Consider the following 27054-nt stretch of genomic DNA (forward strand, 5'->3'; position numbering starts at 1 on the left):
GGCTTATGATTTACCACTGCCATATGAGGAATGCTTATCCTGAATCCATTATCCTGAATTCAACCCTGACAGCACGAGAGGCAGACAACAAACACAGCTGCAAGACGTTTCTTGAGAAATGGCTGCAAGAATGCAAAAATATGCTGTCTCCTCATACAGGAATTACATCTAAAATGCCTCTCTTCCTGTTCCAAATGACTTGCAAGACAGATTCTTCTGACACACATTTTCTCAAGTCTTCCTCTATAACCTCTTTGTCAGTATGAATCTTTCTTTACCTGGGAAAACTTCTAGAGCTCATTTCTTCTTTGCAGATCCAAAGTGACTGTCAACAAGATGAATCTCTCTTCTCCCAAACCTACTCACTGAAATGTTTAATTTCTTCACCTCAGAAAGTATTTACTTCTAATTTGTTCATGAGATAGTCCTGCCTGGGCTTCTAACCACTGATCTCTTCTTATGCTCTAGCAGTGATTTTATATTGCATTTTGCTGCCATGGCAACTTTGATGCACCGAGGGTGTTTTTTGGCCTTTTTTTCTTTTCTTTTCTTTTTTTTTTTTTAAGTGCACCTTTTCTCAATAGAGAGGAACACCGGAGTAGCTGAAAGATCAGTTTTTGCCTCGTGCTTGTCACAGCGATGTGAAAATCAACTGTCCCCTTCCAGATGGCAGCTGCTGCTAATGACAAGAGCGCTCTCTGCTGTTCAGAGCACCCGGACACGTTTCAAGCATCTGCCCAGCTGAGGCGGTTGATTTCCTGCATAAAATTGCATTTTTTTTTTTTGGCTGTGCAGCATCCTGATTTTAGATTATTTTTTTTTAAGCACTGCTTACAGACTCTCCCTTCACTCAAACGTAGCAGAACAAGGCAGGAATGCCAGATGTACAGCTTTGCCTGCTAACTAAGATGGATGCATTAAAGGTCAGTCCCTTCTCTTCATCTTCCCTTTCCCTTTTCGTCCTAGCACATGAGCAGTAACCAGCTTAAACCATTTCATTCTCAACCTCCTCAACAATCTGGCACTTTTTGTCTTTTATGCTTTAGTGGAGCACTGCAGTAGTTGGCATGGGTGGCAAATCACATAACTGCACTGGCCCTTCTCTCTGCATGAGACAGAGCCTTTCTCTTCATGTTCCTGCACTATTTGTATTTGTAGTCATCTGTTTTATGACTTGACATCACTTTTCTTCAATTTTTCATTTAGCTTTCATCGGTAGTTCTCCAGCAAAGAGCCTTCCTCATTTTATTTCTTCAATTGGACCCCTTTAACAAGTTCTGTTCTGATACTGTTTTACTCAGTTTCTTTTCCCTTTCTTCTTATAATTCATTAAAATCCTACTTATCTTTCCTGCTAATATGTGTACGTCCTTGTTTCTGCAAAATGGCACCAAAATCATAATGAACTTGAAATAAGCTACATTATCAGAAACAATACATTTGGGACTGGAAAAAGACTGTTGGGTGACATTCTTGAGACGTGGCCACGGAACGCTGATTGCTCAATATAAGAAACAGGAAAATTAACGTGCACGTTTGTACAGGTTAAATATTTATATGGGTGATAAATGTTTCTTGTAAATGATTAGAAACGATTGTTTTGTCTTGTGCTGGCAGAGCAGCTTTCTTACTCCATTTAAGCAGTAAGAACACAATCCAACCAAGTCAGCCATTGTATGTTTAAAAATTTACTAAAATAGCTTGGAAAGAAAAAAATGTCAAGTAAATGATTCATAGAATCCCACAATACCCCAAGTTGGAAGGAACCCACAAGGATCACCAAGTCCATATCCTGGCTGCACACAGGACCACCCAAAAATCAGACCATGCATCTGAGAGCGTTGTCCAAATGCTTTTTGAGCTCAGTACCATGACCACTGCTGTGGGCAGCCTGTCCCAGTGCCCGAGCACCCTCTGGGAGCAGAACCTTTCCCTAACACCCAGCCTGACCCTCCCCTGTCCCAGCTCCATGCCGTTCCCTTGGGTCCTGTCGCTGCCCCCAGAGAGCAGAGCTCAGCGCCTGCCCCTCCGCTCCCCTTGTGAGGGAGCTGTAGACCATGATTCCTACATATTCTTAAAACCTTGGGCAGAAGTAAATCACAAAACAGATGCTTTAAAAAACGATCATCATTACTGGGAGAAACTGGGATGGTATTTAATTATCACAGGCATTTGAGCTTCCCCTCCTTCTGTGACAAGCACACAGCATTGCTAATGCCAGTGCTTTCTCCATGATTATCCAACCTCGGTGTAGCTATTTCATGTGACTATACTGGCAATGCTCTGGACCACACTGGCACGAACTCTAAAAAGGTAAAAATACCAACGCTTTTATAACATGGAAATGAATACATGGTGCAATACATAGCTAAACAATGCCATTTTAGATGTTACATACTGAAATATACATACAGGGCTGGCTGATACAGTCAGACTTCTGCAAAACCTGTCCCCTTTTGCAGCACCACATATCCTAGGAGCACATAAAATGGCACTAAACCCTTGTGTTCAGGCATCTTAACCTCTCTCATAACGTTCTGACTTGCACTGTCAGCAATACAGCTCAGCTTCCTGTCCTAATAGCAAACCGTTAACTTGCACAACCAGCAAATTACTGATAAATCTAAACATATGCCTGCAGTTAAATCTGTGACAAAGGTATCTCATATTCTGGACAGAGCTTCCTAATCATATGCATACAATTGATGTAAACATGACACAGCATGCAGAAGAGGAAAGAAAAAAGGCTTTTGTAAGGAGCAACATTTATGAATCATGTAGAAACAAGACTTTTAATCTCCTTTTTAATGATGAAGTAACCTTCTGCTGTAGAATAAGTGATTTGTTTTCTCTTTGTCAGCTACTCCATTCTGCAAACTTAACATTTTCAAATGTAGGAAACTTCAAAAATTAACAGATATTTCTTGATACCTTCTATGTGTCTTTGGATTTTAGGACATCAACTTGAAATAGGATTGATGTAGAATGTACTTGAACACATGCAAGCTACGCTGAGCCTCTAAAAGCTGTGAGGCTTTAAACTGTCCTTCAATTAACCACTGGCTTCAGAATAAATATTAATAGACATGGATTTGCAAAGCAGTTTAAGAAAATAATTGTATTAATTAGATGACCATTTCTAATGCTGTTATGTTAAGGCAACATTAAGTGGGAAAGTACGCACTGTGTAGGATAAAAATCCCCTGCTGCCAATCTGGTAGCTATGAAAAATCATGAACACTATACCCTGTTAGTAACTTTAAACTTGCCAAGTATTATTAGGGTAGCATTTCTTAAAATGCAGAAGGTAAACATCAGAAAGCAGTCCAACGAACAACTGGAAACAGTACTATGAACATATATGTACAATTGCAATTTTCATAAATCCAAATGAGAAAATGGTACAAAATGGGTGAATATAAATTAACAGCTACTTACAGAATTAAGCCTGATTTTTATTTGGTTGTGAGAACCTTTGTGGTAACACTATACTACAGATGACACTCCTTGGATTTCTTCCCCACCCCCAGAAGATTTGTTATCTGTTTCATTTGAAAAGGTCTGAGAAATCCCACGCTGAATAAAAAATAACGAAAAACTCTTTAGAAGATTTACAAAATAATCTATCAGAAGAAATTTAATTTGTAGCCTTTTTGGCTAGAAAACTCTTTGGCTTACAGCCTTCAGAGAAAAGAAAGAAAGAGAATGGAAGTTTTGTCTCCCTAAGCACACAATGTAATACTTAGAAGTCAAAACTATCTCTGTACATTTTAAAATGTTGTTTTTCCATTCTTAGTTTTGCCAGAGCCAGGAGTTACCTAGTTAAAAAAGCCCATTAAAATGGGGAGGAAAAACAGCAAAAAAACGAAATTCACTCTTCACCACACAGCGCAAAAATCATGGTCACAGCTTCATATTTAATGTGGAATCACTTTAAGTATACAATATTTCAAAAGATCCAGAAACTGGTTAAGAGATAAAAGCCAGCAGAACAAAAATACAGGAAATCCAAAATACATCTTTGACCTTTTTAATCCTAAAGTTGAGGGTCCCATGCCTGAATAGACAAGTTTTAGCTTTATGAGGAAAGAAACTTTGGTATGGAGTTGAACTAGCCACACGAATAGCACCTGTAGCTTTCAAAATAAATAGTAATGGCTAACTAGACACCATGGCACCAAGACATCCTCCTCTTAAAAAAAAAAAGAAAAAAAAAAAAAAAAAAAAGAAAAAAAAAAGACTAAGAACAAGCACATACTTGGAAGTTATGCCTCAAGGCTGGACAACAGAAACTAGTGTAATTTTTTTTTTTAACAGGAATTTTAAAGCACACACTAATTATTGTATTTCTGATACTGAAATTATTTAAGAAATCTTTCTTACAATGAGAATGTTTTCTCTTTATTTGCTCACCACTAATACTCACTCCTTTTAAAATTGCACTCTGATACTTGAAGAACACTGTATTAACATTTTTCTTCAAGACTGCTTCTATTTTCTAAAATATTTTATTTGCATTCCATAGACCCATGCTGTTAGCAGTGGGTGTTGCAAGACAAAAGTATCCCCCTACTCCAAAACTTATTTTATTTAAAAAGGTCAAAGATAAATTCAACCACAAACTGGAACAAAATGTTTTTTTTTTAATAAACTGTATCAGAAACAACAAATGATATTTGTGATGCCTGATACTCTCATACAGCCAGTGATTAGATACCGGAATGTTAGTCTATGTTATCTGTGTGTTTTATGGGTTTGCAACAAAGCATAATACACATTGAACAGAGTAATTGAAACTTCAGTTTCCAGTGTATAATGAATTTAAGTCATTTAATAAATTTTAGTTTTTATTCGAGTATTCCACTGTAGTGCTGTGACAATAAATCACACCTGTGTACCAGAGCATACATCAACAGTATGATGTAACTTTACTTACACCACTGCTATATTTAGCTTTTTGAAAGAGACATAAGCATACACTATGGCCACATCAAATAATTTTCTGGGTTTTTACTTTGATAACCTTCACTTAGTAATACTTCACTTTTAAAATTTGAATTATTGAAAAAAATCACAGAAATTTTATACAGGAATAGCTATAAGGAATAACCTCACAGGCACTGATATGACAAACATTTATTTTTTAAGGGCTGAGAGGCATTAATATCATATTGACAAAGTTGTTTGAAAAGAATGACTAACTTTGTCCAAATGGGAAATGCCCGCTTCTGCTTATATGTTGAGAAAAGAAATTCAGAAAGTTATTTTTTGGCCTTGCTATGTCACAAAGTCAATCATACGAAGAACTACGCATTTAATCTAAAATTATAGTTTTAAAAGCCCTTCTATCAAAAACAAAAACATCATGCAAAACTTTGATCAATTATGCAGCTGCTTTAAAACTGTTGCAAGACCATACTGTATATATTAGCTTTTATACTGCTAATGCACAACTAACGGCAAACTTGATTAGATTAACACAAATTTGTCTTAATTACACTGTTATATCACACTAAGAAGACAAATGCCACAAGATTGGCAAAAACATTTAATTCTGAGCACTCAAATGGCAGGATAATTGTGTTGTAACCCCTTCACATTTAGGAAAAAAAAACCAATCCTGCAGTCTCACTTTACAAAAAAAAAAGTTATGTGAAATATTAATGGGGAGAGGAACAGTTTATACTATCTAACACAAAGTAACTTATACAACTAGTGTCAAGGGCAAACAAAAAAACTTCTAAATAAAATGTCAAAATACACATACCAACAGAAGCACAAACGCTGCATTAAATACAGTCGAGATAAGACAACGCACTTGTTAATAAAAAAAAGGACAAAAAAAGAAAATTTACTGAAGTTAGCAACACATTTAAAGAAAATGCAATGAGGGTAAAAACCTCGAACTATTTTTTTCCCCAATGACAGAGTTTCCATTTGTAGTCTTTCCATCCATAATTTGTCTGATACGGCACATCCATTACAATGTTCAGAATCTCACAGAAGAGCTACGTTGTTCTCTTCCAAATCTAATTCCCGAGGTGGTTTTGGATGTTTTAAACAGACATTATTATGAATGAAGTAAAAGCAAGGCAACAAATGGACTTTTTATCACCTTCAATCCTAGAATAAAATGACAAACTTTTTTTAAAAGTTATCATAATCTTTTTTGTCTTTTTTTCCCTCTGCTTCAAATCCATCAACCCCATCACTGTCCCTTCTCCTTTTACGATTGTTATGGATGTTGAAGCGTTGATTCATCTGTGGTAATGGATCCATTCCTAAAACTTTGTGTATCTGACGGAATGCAAGGAGTCTCAATGCAAACTATAAAAAGGATAGAAAGAGGACATTTCAGTTAGAAATAGATGTCAGTTTTGAGTACTTTGTCAAACAATGAAGAAACTGTAAGATAATATCATCCTTAGCTCTCACTATCATCCTTTTGCTTCCCACAATGTCAACAGAGTAATTAATATATGCACGTCACATTTGTTGCCTCTGTACAAAATCCAGCATCTCAACTTCAACATAGTCAGTGAGCTATTCAGCTGTTAAGTGTGAGTGGTCATTACTATAAACAGATAAATATTTAAATTTAAACAAAATTATTTATATGATCTTAAGTTCCAACATCATTTTAAATCTAACTGAATACTGCTGCAGACAGAGCATCCTTATGGTCATATATAGAAAGGAGTGCTCCAAACTTGTCACATTTACTTTAGTGCAAAACACAATACTGCTCCGCATCCTCTCCTGTGACATTTTCATTGCCTAGCTTCAGGATCATCATCTAAAACACTGGACTATGTTCTTATAAGAAAGGAAAATTCATGTACACATAGCCTCATTCAAAAACAAATAACAAATGCCTTCATTTTTAGTAATGTTACACATACTTTCCCTTACCTGTGCACTTGAAGTAATATCTTCTCGTTGCTGATCTGTCATTACAGCAAGTGTATCAAAAGGGTCTTTTTCACAAGGGTCCAGAAGGCCAGGACCACCTAGAATGGTTAGGCTTATTAGTAGCACATCTCTACCTTATTTTGACCAAGACTATATATTTTATATTACTTCAGTATTAAGTACATTGATCAAATTCAACTTGCCTTTAAGGATGATTCCTGAAGATATACACTCAAAAACTCTTCTAAGTGCATCCCCAGGACTCTGTGGTCCAGTAGCACTGCTGATTGCTTTTTCTACAAGCAACTCCATAGCCTGTAACAACAATAAGAAAACCAGCTAATGAAGAAGACTGATTGAAACAGAAAAAAAGCTGCTACTCTTGTTCTATACAGAACTTTTCATAGAATGGCTTGCGTTGGAAGGATCATTTACTTGCTACCACCCTGCCATGGGCAGGAATGCCACCCACTAGATCAGGTTGCTCAGGGCCCCGTCCAACCTGGTCTTGAACACTTCCAGGGATGGGCCATCCACAGCCTCTCTGGGCAACCTGTTCCAGTGCTTCACCTCCCTGTGAGTGAAGAATTTCCTCCTGACCTCTAATCTAAATCTCCCCTCTTTTAGTTTAAAACCATTCCCTTTGTCCTGTCATTATCTGACTAAGCAAAAAGTTGCTATCTTTTTTGTAAGCCCCTTTTAAGTACTGAAAAGCTGCAATAAGGTCACTCTGGAGCCTTCTCTTCTTTAGGCTGAACAGCCCCAGCTCTCTCAGCCTTTCTTCATTGGAGAGCTGCACCAGCCCTCTGAGCATCTACGTGGCCCTCCTCTGGACCCGCTCTAACAGCCCCATGTCCTTCTCGTGCTGGGGGCCCCAGCCCTGGACGCAGCACTCCAGGTGGGGCCTCACAAGGGCAGAGCAGAGGGGCACAATCCCCTCCCTCCACCTGCTGCCCACCCCTCTGTTGGTGCAGCCCAGGACGCAGTTGGCCTTCTGGGCTGCAGGCACACACTGCTGGCTCATGTCGAGCTTTTGTCCACCAGAGCCCCCAAGTCCTTCTCTGCAGGGCTGCTCTCAGTGGGTTCTTCTGCCAGTCTGTGCTCATGTCTGGGATTGCCCTGACCCAGGTGCAGCACCCTGCACTTGGACTTGTTGAGCCTTATTAGGTTCACTCAACAACTTTTGATGTAGAAATTTTGAAGAACATAACACATCACAGAACAATTTCAGTTAAAATAGAAAAAAAAATGCATATTTTGTAAAAGTGAATAAAAGAAAGCTGGTGCAAGATTAACATTGCGTACCAATGTGGACATGCCTCTTCTCATCACAGATTGCCCAAAAGTCTTTTAGAAATTTATACAGTAGTAATGTACATATGCACGTAGCCTATTTGTCCAACAATTTTTTGAGAATGCTTGAAAAATGATGGGTTATCTAAACCTGGCAGCCAGATGAATAAACAGCACACAATGTATCTAATGAGAGTAACAGAATATGACAAAAATTTATTTTTTTTCCTATAAGAACACAGAAACTCAAATCATTAAAAAAAATAATGGTCTTTTTAATGGTCTTTTTAAGTTTAATGATCTTTTTAAGTTTAATCTAAATTGCTACTAATTCCTCAGTTTAACAAAACTGAAGTTCACAGCAAATCTTTTTCTGGATGTAGGCTAACACTAACTCAAATGTTAAACAAGTTTAAAAAAATCTTATTGATCAACAGATTTTCAAAAATTTACACATCAAAAATTGTTTAAATGATTGTTTTAAAAGGTGTATTTTAAATACTCTTTTTTTTTCCTCTGTGACCATTTCCATTGCTTCTTTTTATTACAGGCTTTTTTTTTCAGAAAACTGTTAAAAAGATTTGCAATAGTAAGGAATAGCTTTCCTTAGCTTTTCCAGCACTGAACAGATGTTTCAGTACCACTTCATTTGCAAGTATCATTTTCAAACAATGTCTTTTTTTTCCCTTCCTCTGAGTTTACACTGTTTCAAACGTTGCCTTTTATTTTCACTTTCTAAGGGTAAATGCATATTCTGATGCATGCAACTAATTATAGTCAGTGTTGATTACAATTCTTCATTAAGGGTGTTCATTCCTTTCCATTTTAGCTCCATTTAACTGATAAATTTCAATTCCTGAGCGAGGCATTTCCATAGTTCCACTATATCACTCAGGACCGAGCTTTGGAGTTCTATCAACAGTAACTTAGCTGTTTTCAGGTATGAAGCAAAACACATCAGTAAATTAAAAAAACAAAACAACAACAAAAAACAACAACAACAACAAAAAACACATTTTTGCATTTATTCATTGTTTTGCAACCAAAAAGCTCAGGACAACGCCCTAGTGTTCGTGTGCATGTGAGGTCCTGGATTTCAAGTCTGTAAAATCAACCTTGAACAGTCATTCCTTCTAACTTGTAGGAAATTGACAAAATTCTTCCAATTTAGTTTTTATTTTTAGGTAAATAAGGAGGGTACTACAAATGTCTGTGTTTAAACTTCCTAAGATTTTCTATTATTAGAAACACTTAGGCTCTTTTTGAAAAACTCCTTAACTTGTAACAGGCTTCTAGCACACACGTCAGGACAAGTTCTGTATTCAGAAAAATATGTGTGTTTCTTCGATCTGTGAAATTCCACCTGTGACCAGCAGAAATTACAGATATTTAAAATCACAATTTTTCATTCTGTAACTGCTTTGTCAGTAAGACTTTGCCAATAGGCTAGAGCAATTACTGACTACACAGACTTCAGTGCTGGTCCACATCACTGACATTTTGACAATGCATCCCAGCATTGTCAAAAATCAATTCAGAAAACCAGGGAACACTCTTGTAGAGAATTAAGATGCAGCTAGGCTTCACACACACCTCTCTTCCTTTTAGATGTGCCTTAGAACAGACAACGTGACAAAGAAGAAACAACATTCCTTCTTCTTCACCTTCACACGTGTTGCAACAGCTGTAAGGGTGCTTTTCTGCAGGCACACCAGGATTTATTCTTTGGCAACTCAGCATCACAGTGATAATTAGGAGGACAGTTACATAATTTTCTAGCTTTTTTATGCTATATTTATACAGTGTACCTTTCAGACACGTAGCATAGAAACTGGCTGGATATCTATATATTATTACTCACACTTAAAAAACACATGTAACTTTTCCTACATTTTCTCAGAAACAATCAACACTATCAGAATTAATTTAATAGAATTGTCTGCAAGTCTAACACATTTTTCATGCAAAGAATGCCAACCACTGAAACTCTCTTGTCAATGTTAGTGCTCTTCTTGTGAAAACTGAAAAGTTTATATTGGGAAGCAGTATAATGCAACACGATTTGGTTTGTGAAACAAAACAGTCAGTTTACCTACATACATTTCAGAAATTTTCTCTCAGATTAATTTTGGCTGGTCCATAGACTGGAAAACAAATTGCACTCCTGTAGAGCATCTTTTAAAATAATCAATGCAAAAGCAATGCTACAAGAATGCTCAGCTGCAGGAATTATCAGAAGTAAATGGTTTCAACCTAGAGATCTTTTTCTAAGTGACAATGATTAACGATGCTAATTTTGACACATTCACTGACTAGTACTGTGGTATTTCATCTTGGAGAAGGGTCACATTAACAATCAAAGGAATTACTGTGATTTGTTCTTTAAAGTGACCTTTCTGTTATCACAGAGGTACCTGGGCATAGCTGACATCACTTTAAATCAGTTTCAGTAAAAACCCAAGGAATTTCTAACCACCACTGGGTGGTAAAACAAAACAAAACAAAACAAAACAAACAGACTTCTTTATATACAGTTAAAATAAACAAACAACACCTAAAATCTAGAAAAAGGATGCTAAGCACAAAGAATTCCAAAGAACAAGAAAATTCCTTTGGAAAAATTCCAGCTCCAAATGACTAAACTTCAGAAAATTAAGTTTTTAGAGGCACTCTTTATATTCCCTGTAAATACAAGCACAAAAACCATACTACTTTTTGAAGAGGTCTACACTTAATTGCAGTAACACTTTCCAGTGCCCTACTTGTAGCACCATGTGCATTGAAAAGACTCATTCAGGAAGAGTATTACTCACCCAGCTTGGAAAATCAGACCAAGTTGGAACACGCTGACAGAGGTCACGAAGAATACGTATGATAATCACACAGGACTGCAGACCATTAGCTCTAGCCTTGAGAGCAATACAAAATCAAATTAATCAATCCCAGAACCTACAGCAAATAGGCCTTGTTGAAAGACTAAAACACCACTGTTCAATGGAAGCTCAGATACAAGATTGAAACAAATCATTCTACAAGTTTATTCCATGAGCTGCCATTTACAGCAGTATTTTATACAGGGTTAGTAATTTAAGCTTGTAAAAGTCAAAGTGCACAGGTTATACAAGAATAACATTTCTTGATCCCCTGTACACTTTGACCTATGTTCACTTGTAACAATAAATACAGTATCTTTCTAAATTAGAAATAAAAAGGATAAAGTAAAGGTCTAAGAAGTAGGTATAGAGACTGAAAGGTCAAGGGAATCTGTTTGGTTTCTTTATTGTGCCTTTGCCAGAATGCAAAGTCACTAAACCAAACAGTTGCTTCTCACCTTTCATTCCCTACACTTAATGCACTTAAAGAAATAGGAAAAAAAAGTCTTAAATCTAAACACAAAGCTTTAAACACATATTCCATTATTTAAAGCAAAGTTACTCTGCAGCCTTATGGAATATATAACAAATATACAACATATGATCACCCCAAGCGAGTCAAACTTTCAACATCGCCTTCTCAATGACCAGAAAAAAAAATCATGTCAAATGAGCAATAACTGCATAAAGCAGTTCCTCCATACTCAACTTTCTACATTTAAATTTAGGGACCAGAAAAATAGTAAGTATTATTAGCATGAACAACGCTGAGTGTTTTCACACAATTAAACATTTATATCGCAACTGAACTAATCTCTCATAAGGCTACAAGAAGAAAGTAAAATGATGTTCCGAACCTGGAACCACTTAGCGTGGCGTAGAGCAGCCAGAGCGTCAAGGCATTTTTGCCTGTCCAAGACGTCCGGTGGGTCTTTCACCATACCCGAGGTTACATCTAAAATGGATTGAATTGGCAAAATGCAGTGAGGAATGGGTGTTTGACCAGGTGAGCAAGACACTTCCTTAAAGTAGCTTCAATGTCACACATGCCATTTGAAGTTTAAACCCTTGAAAAACAAGTGTAAATGTTCCATAAAAGGTATTCAATTAGGATTAGGGCACCAACCCAGCATGAAGATCAAGAGCATAATAAACTTCATTTAGCTCTCAGGTTATTTTCAAACGCATTGCAGATTATGCAATGCTTAGCACTTCTTTATTTAAGCTACCACTGGAAAAATACGTATCCCCTAAAATTAAATACTGAAGGAAGGATGGTTGGACACAGTGCACCAGCACAGAGAACACACAAGACAGAAGGAACACAAAAATCCACTTTAACCAAGTAGTAACATTTAATCTCAGTTTCTTGTATGTTTTAACTGTCATCTGTTATTTGGGACCTAGTCCTCAAAAGAATTATAACACATCTCAAAAGCACTAGACGTTTAGTAGTGATGTTATTTTTACTATACCTTAACCTTGGTATGAAATGATTTTTGCTTTAAAAGCTAATTAAAGGAATCTGAAATGCTCTTCACTATTACAGAGTTCCACTACCTTCTAGTACCTAACCTCTCTTACTCATTTAAATTCTTCAACCCATAATACATGTGCTCCAATATAACTTCGGATGTAAAGAAAGATCTGAAAGGGGACTGCTTTAATTACGATACAGCAGGAAATAAGAAAAGTAAGGAATAGTTTAAAAAACAAAAGCGGAATGTCTGAAAGAAAATGTAGAAGATCTTGTATATTAAATATTTAGAAAAGGGTTTAATTAAGTTACCAAGCTGACTGCTTTGTTACCTAAATAGAGTAGGCCATAAGGCCATTTTGGAACTGGTTTAATCAACAACAGGAACCACACTGACCAATCTGAAATGGTATATTCAGGTTACTTAAAATTATAAGCATATGATGCACGTAATTTTTTTATTTTATTATTTATGAAAATGGTTATTGTGACTAGTAACAACAACAACAACAAAATGGTAGCATGACTGGTAATATACCAGATAAGAAGAAACAAAAAGCCCTCTCTCAATGGCACTCATTTCACAGGAACGGACTGTGTGAAACTATATTGTTTACTGCAGCAAGATATAACTTTAGGTAAGTCAGAGAATTGAATTAAAAAAACAGAGAGACTTATGAAACAGCCCAACATGGAGAAAATCCTAGGGATGCTGCAGAGACAGCTCTGAAGCTGCCACATACACAAATACATAACGAACAGTAGGATTCTTTACTACACAGAGCAAAAAAGCTGTAAACGAGCATGGTGCTACAACTTTCCAATATTATAACTGAATTTAATCTAAGGTACTACATTTGGATTTAGGCATTTTTGTATGTTATTCTTATTGCTCTGCACAGGGTTAAAAAGAGAAGGATTTTAAAGTAAGAACCAAGTTGAGAAAAACAAGGTTATCTTCTCTCACAGATACTCAACTTATGGACCACATGTTAAAGTGGAAATACGAAACTAACAAAAGCATTTACAGAGCAAATGAAGACAATTAAACTGTGTCATTTAAAACAAAATCAAAAAAGTCCAAACAAAAAAAAAAAAGGAACAAAACAAAAAGAAACCAACCCAAACCTACACAAGAAAGGTTTCAGGTAAGATAATAGATGAAATAGGTACAACTTAGATATTAGAGACAAGGGGTACACCCAGAGAAAACCCACAGCAGGAAAAAAGAGGAAAAGTAAAGTTGAGAATTTTAAAACAAAATATGGGTTTGTTTGTTCTAGTAGCCTAAAGAGTCAATTATTTACATTCTTATAAAACTAATATGCAAATAGGTAACACTGCAAATTTCAAGCACTGTAATTCACTACGTAATTTAAAACTCTGATTACTTGAATTCTAGCTCTCTAAAACTTCAATTTGGAAAATAATTTTATCAAAAATTGTTACATTGTAAGCACACAGAAGTGCACTTAGTGCTGGAAATGTCAATCTACAGTGTTCCTCTAGTAATAGAAATCATATGAATACCCTTGAAACTTAAAAAGACTGTGAAAGTCAGAAGTTGCCGAGGCACTTATTGAACTGAGAATATGTTGACTTAAAAAAAATAAGGGAACTCTTGTAATATTTAATCTGTGGATTTTTGCATCTGTTTCACATTTTAGGATTAACCCCTTAAAGACTATTTAACTAAATTCAGACTCCTAACCTACCACCCTGTTAAGCTAACACACAAAACTGAATTAATTTACAAAACACAAGCATGAATTCTCACCCTACATATTTATTACTAGCCTAAATATAAGGGGTTAATCTTCAGTTAGACATGCCGTGTCCACACTACTTCTTCATTAAAAGTTAACAGGTATATCAATTTTGTTAAGTTTTGTTACGTGAAATACATATTACCCAGTCAACTATTTCAAAACTAGTGTGAACACTGCTTAACTCTAAGAGAGAGACAAAGACGAAAAAGAAAAAAAAAAGCCAAACACAAAGTAACAGGAGATGCTAGGACTATGCATCCAAACCCCCTCCTTTATAATGTATGGCAGGTGTGACACTGAGCTTTAGAAAACCTTGGTCAAAAATCCTTCCGATGTCTTGGCAGCAACCCCTGACAGGAATCAAGTCCCTCTGCTAGAAGGCTTTGGACCGGGGCTGTTAGCTAAGGATGGAAAAAAAACACACGCGCACACACATATGCGTTTATAAATATGTACACTTTGTTTGCTGAAGGAAAGATTCCACAGCAGGGGTTAGAACACTTTGAATATATCAGATTTGGGAAACTGTCAAACGCACAACACTGTAAGGAACAGTAGCTATGCGGTTAACAATTTTATTTCACACTGTGGTTTTTTTTTTTTTGCCTTTTATCATGTAATGGGATTATTACACGTCAAACACGATTCTACTCCACGTGCAAGTCTCAGTCTCATCTTTATTCAAACTGGTTCTTCCGGTAAAGCCTTCCTTATCACCTGCACTAGCTCCCCAAGCGAGCTAAAAAAAAATGAAAACTTTAAACCATTGTAAGACACAGAGCATGAGAAGCTGCAGTAAGAAAAAAAAACACAAACACATACTGTTAACTCTGCAGCAAATAACCAGCAGTCTTCATAATAAGGCCTTCTTTGCTGCAATAATTTGCAATTCAGTCTTCTATTTTCTCTCGTTTCAAGAGTGAACTTTACTGCACATCCATTTTATTCTGCTCAGTGTCTTGAAGAGAAAACTAACTTGATTTGGCTTGCCTAGAGGCAGTACTGCATTCAGCAGTGAATAAACTCACAACGATCATTTTAACTCAAGTGTGGGTCAGACAAAAATACAGGTTTGTTTCCTTTAGGAGGCATAAATTAAGGGATTGATTGTAGGCATTTGAAATTTATTTTTAGACCGCATCATAAAATTTTAGGCCTGAAAAAATTCAATTGAAATTGAGTATTGTGGCAGGAATCAATATTGCACTTTTGCACAGTACACTAAGAAATTAACATAGTGTTCAAGGTTAACTTCTTTTAATGATTAATCTAATTTAATAATCAAAACTTTTAAGTGGAAGTATTCTTTAAGGACTTAAGCAATATGCAAAGTCTGAATCAGCACAGACAAACCAAAAGTCATGTGACACTTAAGATTGCCAAAAACCAAGTTGTATTGGTTGGGTGTGACAGTACATGTACAAAGCGTTTATAGCTAGGTATGATACGTACAGCTTAAAAATCATGTACAAAGCACTCAAAGACTCTTCAGAAGTCATCCAAACTACAGAATGCATCTTGATTTTGTTCTGATTACATAGGATGACTTTGTTAACCCAGTTTGCTTATGATGCACTAGTCACAGCTACGGAACATTTACTAATACAGTATAAAACCTCAAGTATTTTAGAGGACATGTAATGATGAGATGGAATAAAAAAACTGTGGCTTATATAAATATGTATATACACAAGCACATGTATACATAAACAAACACAATTTTTCAACCTGCATGAGAAGCGTTAAGATAACCTCAGATTTCTTATTTGTAGGTTCATTGTCAATCACCAGAACCCTGTTTGCCATGTCTTTCAACTATGAAAATACAGGATTAAAAGGAAACAAAAGTTAATTTTATCTGACCCGTAAACAAAAAGAACCAATGTACTGCAGACATTAATCATGCTTGTTGGCTTAAAAGCTTTTGGAGCTTTGAAAGTGTTATAGAACAGACCCTAAAGCAACACTGCTGGCACCAGAGAAACTGGACTTCACAAATGTAAATTGATTTATAAGCTCCACCTTCTGCTTCAGCTCAACGACAAAGCCATTTCTTACTGTACTTGTCTGGGTTTGCCAGTTGGATAGAAGACTGATTGTAATACCAGGAGCCTAAACGTACTCAAAAAGCACTCCAGACCAAGAAGCAACCTCAGAGAGCTGGAAAAAATCGCACTGTCTTTTGAAGTTAGAAGCACCATTACCAACACAAGGGTATTTTAAGTGGTACTGCTAATTGGAAGTGTAAGTGATGGTAATACTGATCCAGTTTAAAACCAAGACCATATGGTTTGATTTTCTAAAAGGATATAATCTTTATCTTAGGGCAAGACTGCTCTACAAAGCCAGTTTATAGCCACACGCTGTAAAATACTTAGTTTTCCAAGTAATTTTGTAAGAGGGGAAAAAATACTTAGGTTTGTACCTTTTCCAGAAAGCTGAGGTTGGACATAAAGTTACAATTTCAAAAAATTAAATAAATGCATCATATAAGCATTTATTTTAACCAACTGTTGTCTGCTGAGACTGGTTGTTGAAAAACAAGGTTTCAATCAGTATTAGTTGTGCCAGCATGTTACCTTCCAGGACCTTAACGCCATCTTAAGCAGAATAGATAAACATATAAAATACATAAGAAAGAAGTAACATCGTTAACAACTTCCCAACCTCCATCCCTCATGTTCTCCTCCCGAATGACTGGAGATGTCAGCGTGATAGTAACTTGCATTTTGGGTTCCACACATGAATTTAAAATTATTGCTGCTTCTGGGACTGCACACTTGATATCATATTTCTCAGGACTTATTACCTAAATATTGGGAAACAGAGATTTCTATCAGCACCAACAAAAGTATGGAGAAGAAAATGGACTTCAACTTAGTCTTTTTTAACAGAAAGACAGAAATGCAGTATTAATTATATGAAGCAGATACCTCTGTATTCAAAGAAGTTAGAGTAGATGCAATTAAATATATATATATAATATAAACATATAGATGCACATAGATCTGTGGACTTACATACTGTTATCAAATCATTACTGAAAATACACAGCAGTCACCAGGCATGCAAAAGAAAGAGGCAAAACTACCCATAAAGGAAATTCATATGCAAAGTAAATTACGCAACATAAACTTTGACAGCATTTAAAATAAAGAAAAGACTCAGTGCCACTTGAAATGTCAATTGGGTATAGTTCCTGTTTGAACATATGAGTCTTTAAAAAGCACAAAGCCTCAGTGGTTCTCCTCCTTCCAGCTCTTACTTAGAGGTTGGGTACTGCTAGGCATATTCTATAGTTGGCTGTCGCAACATCTTCAAATGAGAACAAAGATTAAGACAAACACCATGGCAAAATTTAAGGATTACAAGGTGATTACTCTGCATTGCATCTTGCTAATGATACAATAGTTCTAAATATCTCAAGAAGAAGCTGTTGGCACCTCTGTCATTTCCTTTTACAAACTAGAAGTCAGTTCTCTACAAAGACAGACCAAGACTTGCAATTTTCAGCTTTTCTTGCTGTGTTACTTTGAGCAGGACCTAAGACTATTTCCTAATTAATCTGATCCTGCTAATGCTTCTACCATGCCACTGATTCTGCTAAGCAATTTACCAGACTGTACTGAAACACTGATGCCACAAGCAACCTTTCTATAATGATGGGGGGCAGGCTTTATTTCAGTAAGGAGCGATGGAGTTAAAGACTTAATACTCATTTCTTAAATGAATATAGCAAATAGTTTATATGAGTTCCACTGAACGGTCTAAGACTGCCTTTTTATTTTTTATTTTTTGGTAACTCTTAAGAATGGTACCGTATTAAGAAGCTACAAGACTTTATTTGTTAATTTAACTGTGAACTATGAAGCATACATACTGGAAACAGACTGGCATTAATGGAGAACTTTGACCCTCAAGCAGTAAGCTTTCTTTAACACTGCACAAATTACCTCTGTCACTGGTGGTAAATGGACAACAGAAAGTCATCTTCTGTTCATTTTTATTTTCCAGTTAAGTGAAGTCTATTAAATGATGATTAATACTACACCACTAGAATAAACACCTAGACACTTGTAAACACAATGTACAGAAAGCAAAACATGCAGTGTGGTCACTGAATTCAGACGGAAACACCCAGAAAAACAAAAGAAATTCAATTTGAGCTATGGAATGCAGCAGTCAGCCCTGCAGACATAACTTGAACACTTTTTTTTTTAAAACAGTAACAAAAAAAATCAGATGAAAGAATCTAAACTGTACTTACTGCAAGTTGTTTGGGAAGACTTTCAGCAATACGACTGAGTAACGTCTTTGAAGGCTTCTCAGCACATAACAAAACAAGATTGACATTTCTGTCTCCACGGAGCAGCAAACCTTTAGCCAAAACGCCTACCCGTAAAACTCCTTTCAGAGCTCTGTGAAGTAAATTATAGCCAGAAGTTGCATTATAAAATAGTATTAAAATTTTAAAGCTAGTTTTGCAGATAGAAAAATTAAATGAAGTAGGAATATTCCACATGCTCTTGAGGAACACAGTCCTCATCAAAATTTGCAGTATAAAAACAGGAAGAGAACAGGATCCCTGGAAGCACTGAAAACAGTACAAGGAAAAACATAAGATGATTTTAGAAACAAAAGATGAATTTCTCAAAAAAAAAAAAAAATACCTGTCTTTACTGCTGTCTTTTTTATCATCTCCCTCTTTGCTCTTGTTTTTTTCATGGTCAGTCATATTGTCAGAAACAAGTTTCAAAGCACGCTCAGTAATAGAAACAATTTTTTGGACTGCCTGAAGTTCATCCTCTGTTGGATATATTGCCGCATGTTTGGTCATCACATAGCGGTCATCAGAGGAGTCAGGGCGGCGTAGAGGCTAAACAGAGAAAAAAATGTATTTCTGAAATGTGGGAACATTTCAAAGTTCACAGAATATTCAAACCTCAAATGACTGAAATGTAACAAAACATGAACTGAGATGTCCTTAACAACTTATATTGCTCACAAACAATCATGTTTGAGGAAAGATAAACTGTATCGAAATAAAACCAATTATGAAATCTCTAGATCCAAAGTACTCCTCTCCCCCAAAATAAGTATCTATTGTCTTTTTATTAAACGGGAAATACTTGCATACTTATTCACTGCTGCAAAATTACCTATCTATAGTTGCTGTTATAGAACGAAGAATTCAAATAGCTAGGGGCCTGAGCAGGTCTCTAGTCCAACTTCCTGTGCAAACCACGGTCAGCTATAAGATAGATCACATTGGTCAGGGATTTATCCAGTCATGCCTTGAAAAACACCAAAGATGGAGGCTCCACAACATCTCTGTGAAAAAGTACTTCCTGTATTCAGTCCGAAACTCTCTTGCCAGCTTAAGTTGGCTCTATCTTGCTCTCTCACGACTACGAAGAGCCCAACTCCATTGTCTTTCCAAGGCACAGGCATTAGAAGGCTCTTAGGACCTACTGAAGCTCTCTCTTCTCCAGGCTGAAAATGGCAAGATCCCTCCACACAGCACATATGTTGCAGTCCCCAGTCATTCTGGTGACCCCACACTGAACCTGCTATGATTTATCAATGTCTTTCTTGTACTAGCAAGCCCTAAACTGAATGCAGTATTGCAGTTTGAGTCTAATGAAAGCTGATGGCTTCCTATAATCTATTTATTATGGTCCTGTTATTACAGATCAGGATGCTGTTGGTGTTCCTTGCTGGCAGGGCACATTACTGGCTCACGTTCAACTTACTGTCTGCTAAGATCCCCAGGTTCCCTTCAGTAGCTCTGCTACCCAGCCTGTCACTCCCCAACCTGCACCAGTGCAATGGGTTACTCCTGCCCAAGTGCAGCACTAGCTATTTGTTCTTGCAGAATTGCATAAATTTCCAGCCAGCCTATTCCTCCAGCTCGCTTAAGTCCATCTGGATGGAAATCCTATCCTCAAAGGTACAGGTTGTTCTCCCCACCCTGAGCCAATTAAGTTTCACGTCAGCAGCAAACCTGATGAGGTGCACTAACTCCATCACCTTTCAGATGATTGATAAGGTACTAAACAAGACAAATTCCAGGATAAACCCATGTGGTACTCCACTTGTTACCAACCTCAAAGGAGAGTTGGACCCACCACTAACCATTATCCTCTGGGACTGATGATCCAACCACTTTTTACCCATATATTTGTCCACAATTATAGAATCATAGAATGGTTTGGGTTGGAAGGGACCTTTAAAGATCAAGAAAATAATGTTGTATAATGCAATTAAATAAAAGTAATACACAAATCCGGAAAGACTTGTATTTCAGAAGCATCAGTATTTGTCTTCGAGGCATCCTATTGTCATAGTAAGTGGACTTATTTTGGAAGAAAGGTTTCACAAGGTTTACACACTTTCATTAGCATGTAATTTTTTCTTCACCTTTCCAAATCCTTTATTAAGAAACAACAGAGAAAACTCAGCACTGAATAATTTATAGGTCTTAACTGTGCCTTCTGGTAAGTAAGATTTAATTTTTTCCCCTCAAGTTAAACTCACAGCTGGTCCTTGGGGCTGAGGAGGCATTCCTGGCCTAACTCCCAGCAGGCCTAGAGGTCCTGGAGGACCATGAGGATATCCTCCATCTGGTATTCTGCGACGGTCATCCCAGTGATGCTGCTCTTCCTCCATTCTCCTCCAGTACATGTCCTCTTCATATCGCCTGAAGGGCATCAAACAAAGAATTCTCTTTACGTAGCTGTTAGTACTTCCAAACTTTCTAAAAGAATTCTTGGATGTACTCACTAACTCATTTCTAGTAATTGTGCAAATACCAGAGAATTCCAGAGGCTAAATAAAAATGAATGGCTTTTTGAAAGTGAGTTTGTTTATAGCAAAGTAATTCGAGTAAGTCCACAGAGCGCTCCAACAGCCCTCCTCAGAGGGCTCCAACACTACCAAATGAAAACCCCAGTGAGTTAATGACAATTTAATTTAAAACAAGACAGTACAGAGTTCTTACATCATTTAAAAGAATTAACTACAAAAGCAGAGTTAGTTTTAATCTGACTGCAGCTTTGTCTCATTTATTGATAAAACAACGCATTACCTCATTTCCATCCTCCAGCGTTCTTCCTCTTCTCGCCTTCTCCAGTATTCTTCTTTCTGCATCTGTTTCCTCATCTTTTCTTCTTGAATTTTTCTTGCTCGAATACTGGGTTTTACTTCTACTTGTAAATCTGGATTTACTTTTTTCTAGTTCAGAAAAAAAATGAATGAAATGTTGGTTTTCCTCTTGTCATCTCAAAATTACAGACTTTTTTCTGGAACATTTAACAGGGGAGTAAAATGCAGTTTTAGAACTACAGTGAATGAGTAGTTGAAGAAAAGTAGCTGTCCAGTATTTTAAAGAAATAACGTATTACGAATAGCACGAATCCCCTCTTTACCTACATCAGGAACAAAGTAATTTAAGATTAAAATGTTACACAAAACACCAAGTAATTTGCTGTTCATTCTGTACCTGGGTGACTGTTCTGTAGCCTGAAAAAACATTTCCTCACAACTACTGTGTGCTTCCTGATACCCTATTCCTGAAAGGTACCTCATACAGATGTATAGCCATGAGTTACTGAATACATTTTTCCAGCAATTCTCTTCTTTCATCCCCTTCATGATTACACAAGCTAGTTACATCTCCTGAGACCACAGTAGATTCTTCTTACATTGTTTCATAATAATCAAAATGCACACCATATGTCAATACAGGTGGCTCTCCATTCAGGACTGGAAAAAGAGCTCCAATGCTCGTTTATCAAATGTCTTCACAAAAGGTTTATGTGGTCTATCCTGCCAAAATATTAAGCACTGTTCTTTTACACTGTTTGAAATTAATGGTAAACAACACAAAAGAACCTACTGTTGCTTGTATATGCTGCACCATATTTTTAATGTTGCAAAACTTCCCAAAAGCAACATTCAAAATGTTTAAAAAACAAATAAAATCAAAATGCAGTTTCATAGTCTGCATTACTACTTTGAAGACTATACTCTGAAGAAAATCAACTAGAAGGTGAGTGCATTTCTCTACCTTCCTTAGTGTGCTGTTCACTCAGAGTATTTAGCTATTCTTTAAATGTAAGATTGTGCAATTAGTCAGCTGTCATCTAACAGATTTTCAGTTAGAAGCATAAACATTTTTACTAACCTTATACTGAAGTCTGTGCCGCCTCCCTTTTAAGTGCATCTCCTTGGCATTAGGGTCATTAAAACTGCATTCACAAAGTTTACAGTGAAAGCGGATCACCTTTCCTTCATCATTTCTTACCTGAAAAATAAAGTTTAACAGTTGTTTTTGTGGGTTTTGTTGTTGTTGCTCTTTTTGTTTCTTTTTTTTAAACCCAAAACTGATGTAAAAATGAATTTAATTTAGTGACATTGGATACTGTCTACACAACATCTGGTAAATTAAAGTTCACACAATAACTGAAAGAAGGCAAACTAGAACTTTCACTTCTGCCAGTGACACCACTGTGCTCCGTAACGAACTGAGTTCTTCCATTCCAATGAGGACACAGCTTTAAACTTTAACCTGAACATACAGAGTTGAAATTCATAATTGCAAACCTGCAAATAATGAAAGATTTACATCAGATTCTGGTCCTAGTAACTTCATCCACATCTCATACCACCAACATGAAGACTGCCCCACTCTACTCAAAACATACACAATACAAAAACGTGTACATTTGCACAAGCCTTTGCAGGTTCAATGCCTTGTTTCATGATGAACAAATTTTCACTGAAATAGTTAAAATAAACATTTTTGTATCAATACCTCCTCCACATAGTCATGGCCCACTGGCTGGACGTCACTTTGCAAGGCAGCAAGAGTTGTAGGAGTCACTGGTTCAGTTGCTGTGTCTGGTTTTACTTCCTGTGTTTGTACCGTGGCAACAGGAGCTGTTTTAACACTTTCTGCTGATTTCATTTCTTCCAGTTTACTTCCTGTTGTCTGAAGCTTATTACCACCTACAAATCAAAACATTAAATTTTTTAACTTCCATAAAATGAGAACGTGATTTCACATGATGTACAAGTATCAATGTCGTGGCCAAAGCTTTATCAGTCTTTTAAAACAAGGTAAAACTTAAACATATTAAAAATATAATTAAACATTTTTTTAAATAAATAAGTTTGAAAACATTCAAGTTTGTTTTAAACACTTAATATTAGTTTTAGCACAAAAACCTACTGCTTTACATAATTTTCATCATTCACTTTCATGATTTTTCAAAATAGATGAGACTGAAAGGGACAAAGACATTGTAATAATCTCTTTTCATCATCGATTTTTTTTTGTAAATGGATCCAAGAACATACTTTAAAACCATATAATTTGTGTATTAGCAAAGGTACTATGCTCTCAATATTGCAACTGCATAGGTTTTTTCCCTCAAGAGGAGGATAGCTTATTTCAGAACAGTTGCTTCCCATCTCTGTATGTCTATGGTGCTCACTTCAAAAGCTTCCATGTTACACTTCCACTGTTACAGGAATGTTTCAGTTGTCCAGTTATCAACTGCCTGCCTGCCTTAGCTGCCCAGACTGTAAACTGAAATTAAGAACAACTGGACTATAAACTGCAATACTGCATCAGCTACTATGTAAGAAACCAAAACGCTCTTATGAAAGAGGAAGAAGCCTCCAGGAAAGGTCAGGTGGAGACAACAGGACAGAAAACACCATAAATTGTGAAGCAAAACTTTTATACGCATTTTTATCTTCACCTATCATTTATTACTCATGCATAGTTAACTAAATACATTTGTATTTGCTACACTAAGATCTTTTAAAAAAATTATGGAATAGGTTAGGTTTCAAAATAAAGACTGACTTCTGTACTTGCCAACAAAGTTTATTTTCGGTGTAGATATTTTCTTTACAGCTATATTAGCAGCAGTTGAAGATGTTTTGTTGTTGGACGCCGTGTTAAGTGGTGTATTTGTCGTGGGAGTAAGAATTTTCACTGCAGAGGATGCAACAGAGGAGTTCACAGTACTGCTGCTAGTTGCTATATTTGAAGCAGACGCAGCTGGTTTGGAAGCAGATGTGGATGTTGAGGAAGTTGCCTGGGTAACCACATTTGGTTCAGTTGAAGGAATGGGTTTGCCAAGTTTTGTGTGCAATTTTACTACCTATAAGAATAAAGAGAAATTCATATAATCTCCCTGGGACAACTAGAAAAAATTAACTTGTTATAGGTTATAGAAACTGTAGTATGATACAAAAAAAAAAAGAAAAGAGGAGTGATCTTGGCAAAAAAAAAAAAAAGATGAAAGTGTAGAAGTTTTTGTCATCTGTAACAAGGAAATAATTAACTGTCATCTCAGATTGCTTATTTCCATTACAAGTTCAGCATTTCCTCCAAAAGCTATGTGGATGAGAAGGCCAATAAACTGAAAGGCCGGTAAAACTGAAGGAAGGAGTTTGCTTAAACTGTTTCAATGTCACTGTTTTGCTGCCTGGTTGCTTTTTCTTCTCTTCAAAAAGCGTAATACATTAAATTACTTTGGTTCCAAATACTCCTTATAAGAAAAAGTTATTTAAATCAAATTCAACAATTCTATCTCTTTTGATCACTATCTTTTAAGTATATTCATTTTGAAAGAACAGCCAAATTACATAGTAAAACTGAAGAGATTCCTTAGACAAAGGTTGTTTTTCTCATTAAGCACATCCACAAAGGCAACTAAGGAGGATGTAAGAGGTATTTCAGAGCTCTTTAAAATTCATAGAAAGCAAAGAGTCACATGCTTTGTCTTAAATTCTTAGTGTTTAAGGATAGAATATTACTTCTTTTTGGGAATAGCTGACCATCACCTGAAAAAGAAATGCAAGCAGTCCATAAAAACCAAACACACAAAATGAAAGCTAAAGATTCGAAAAGATTTGAACGTAGCAGTAAAAAAAAATCTGCTAGACACACCGTTAATGCAAACGTGTAGACAATAATAATACGCATACAACAGTACACATACACTTCTTAGTTTTTTGTTCCTTTTTTTTTTCTTTTTAAAGTAAATCATATTTTCTCCACTGGAATACAGACTACAAGTTTAAGCAGCTCTTCAAAATGACTTTCGCAGTAGAATGTACAGGATTCTTCATAGTGTGTCAAAGTAATATATTCCTTTGTGATTTCAGTTTTACACAGATGACAACCTAAATTAGCAGTAGATAGTGACTATCTACAGGGAAAAGAAAGCTACATCCACATGTATGAGGGTAATATATACCACACTCCATATACCTATCCAATTACTGGGCACACCACAAAAAAATTAATGGCTCAACGTATTTATGAAAGAAAAAACACTAGACTAGTCTAAATTATATTTGTTCTTGCATTAACAAAACTGAGGAAACTTTTAAATGCACGGTGAGATTTATTTATTTTAATAGGAATGTTGTTACTGATGCCACTTTGTACAGTGCTCTGAGATAGAAAGGTAAGAGCTGTAAAAGCTGAATTTAATACTGTATTTGTTACTGACATCAATCTTGCCCAAATCGTGAAGAAAATCTGTAATATATAAACACACGCACTACAGTGCTATTCCATTTACTATTGTATGACCAAATTCAAAACAGAGGTCACAGGGGTCACAGTGAAGCCTGCAGTCTTCATTCCAGAACGCCTACATAACTGCACCCAGATAGCAGGGAAAGCATGCTTACTGTAAGTATTCCAAACACGCTCATTATAAAGTCTACTACTATGGGGCACTGTTCTGTGCTCCCATATAGGAATTTTGTTTGCAAGAAATGCCAAGGTGTGATGCGTAACTGTCCTGTCCCTTGGCACTGATTCAGCTTGCAGCGTCTCAAAGCACACTGTGAACTTCACAGCACCAAACAAATAAACTGACTACTGAGAGAAGTCTTGGAAAGAGTTAGCAAAGACAAGCATGCTACAACATGTCCTTACTGACTCTTTTCCCTACCTTATTCTACATCTTCATGCTATGATTATGATTATGATATCCATCCTTTCCCTAATACATCCCCCTTCTCATTGATGCAGTGGCAGTATTTTTCCCCCTTTTTCCAAAAAATGCCCTTCTAATACTGAGCTTAAAGTTACATTCGAAACAAAAAGCAGAACTAAACATTTTTAAACAAAACAATTCAAATTATATTTTCTGCTCATTTTCTCCTCTCTAAGATGAGGGGAAAAATATACAACTGACTTTTGTAATAAGAACAAAGAAAGCTCTTACTTTCTGGTGTTTGGCTCCACGGATGTGGGCAGCGTACGCATCTGCTCCTGTACAAGACACATCGCAAAGCTCACAGCGCAACTGATTCTGAGTTCCACGAGCAGAAGTGCTGCTGTTATTGGTGTTCTGGGAAGCTTTTAATGCCGCTTCTTTCTTTTTGTGTTTCTGGCCTTCTAAGTGTTCTTTGTAAGTCTGTTTAAATAAATAATACACAGTAAACCACCTTTGTACTGCTTGTTCATCTTTCAACTGAATACACATAGAACATAAGATAAAATACATGCTTTGTATAAGAAATACTTCCTACTCTGAACATTTATTTTATATGACATGCTCTAAAGAATAAGCAGGCCACTTGTAAGGCCAAGAAATTTTCTTCTCCTCCACCAGAATTCCACTGTTAGAAGTAATACAATCCGGGTTTTCCTCCCCTACCTGCTCAATGCCTCAATCAAGTACAATTCAAAAGAT

General features: G+C 36.4%; 1 protein-coding gene across 4 annotated transcripts in view; it reads right to left on the bottom strand.

The window, feature by feature from the left end:
• Window positions 1–569: 569 nt before the first annotated feature.
• ZFR (zinc finger RNA binding protein) overlaps window positions 570–27054 on the bottom strand; it is a 47310-nt gene continuing 20825 nt past the window's right edge. For 2 of the 4 annotated variants that reach the window (XM_050716279.1, XM_035563832.2), the window contains 14 exons: window positions 26584–26775; window positions 24210–24498; window positions 23139–23332; window positions 22509–22628; window positions 21411–21556; window positions 20861–21023; window positions 18994–19199; window positions 18591–18741; window positions 16991–17132; window positions 11935–12032; window positions 11018–11113; window positions 7115–7226; window positions 6912–7009; window positions 570–6326 (listed from right to left, as the gene is read on the bottom strand). In XM_050716279.1, coding sequence (XP_050572236.1) covers window positions 6147–6326; window positions 6912–7009; window positions 7115–7226; window positions 11018–11113; window positions 11935–12032; window positions 16991–17132; window positions 18591–18741; window positions 18994–19199; window positions 20861–21023; window positions 21411–21556; window positions 22509–22628; window positions 23139–23332; window positions 24210–24498; window positions 26584–26775 — 2187 coding nt within the window. In that variant the 3' untranslated portion in view covers window positions 570–6146. Of the gene's footprint in view, window positions 6327–6911; window positions 7010–7114; window positions 7227–11017; window positions 11114–11934; window positions 12033–16990; window positions 17133–18590; window positions 18742–18993; window positions 19200–20860; window positions 21024–21410; window positions 21557–22508; window positions 22629–23138; window positions 23333–24197; window positions 24499–26583; window positions 26776–27054 lie in introns of all 4 variants that reach the window. The other 2 variants (XM_035563831.2, XM_050716278.1) reach the window with 1 other exon arrangement.

The sequence above is a fragment of the Cygnus atratus genome, chromosome Z (assembly GCF_013377495.2).
Source record: "Cygnus atratus isolate AKBS03 ecotype Queensland, Australia chromosome Z, CAtr_DNAZoo_HiC_assembly, whole genome shotgun sequence".
Taxonomy (NCBI): domain Eukaryota; kingdom Metazoa; phylum Chordata; class Aves; order Anseriformes; family Anatidae; genus Cygnus; species Cygnus atratus.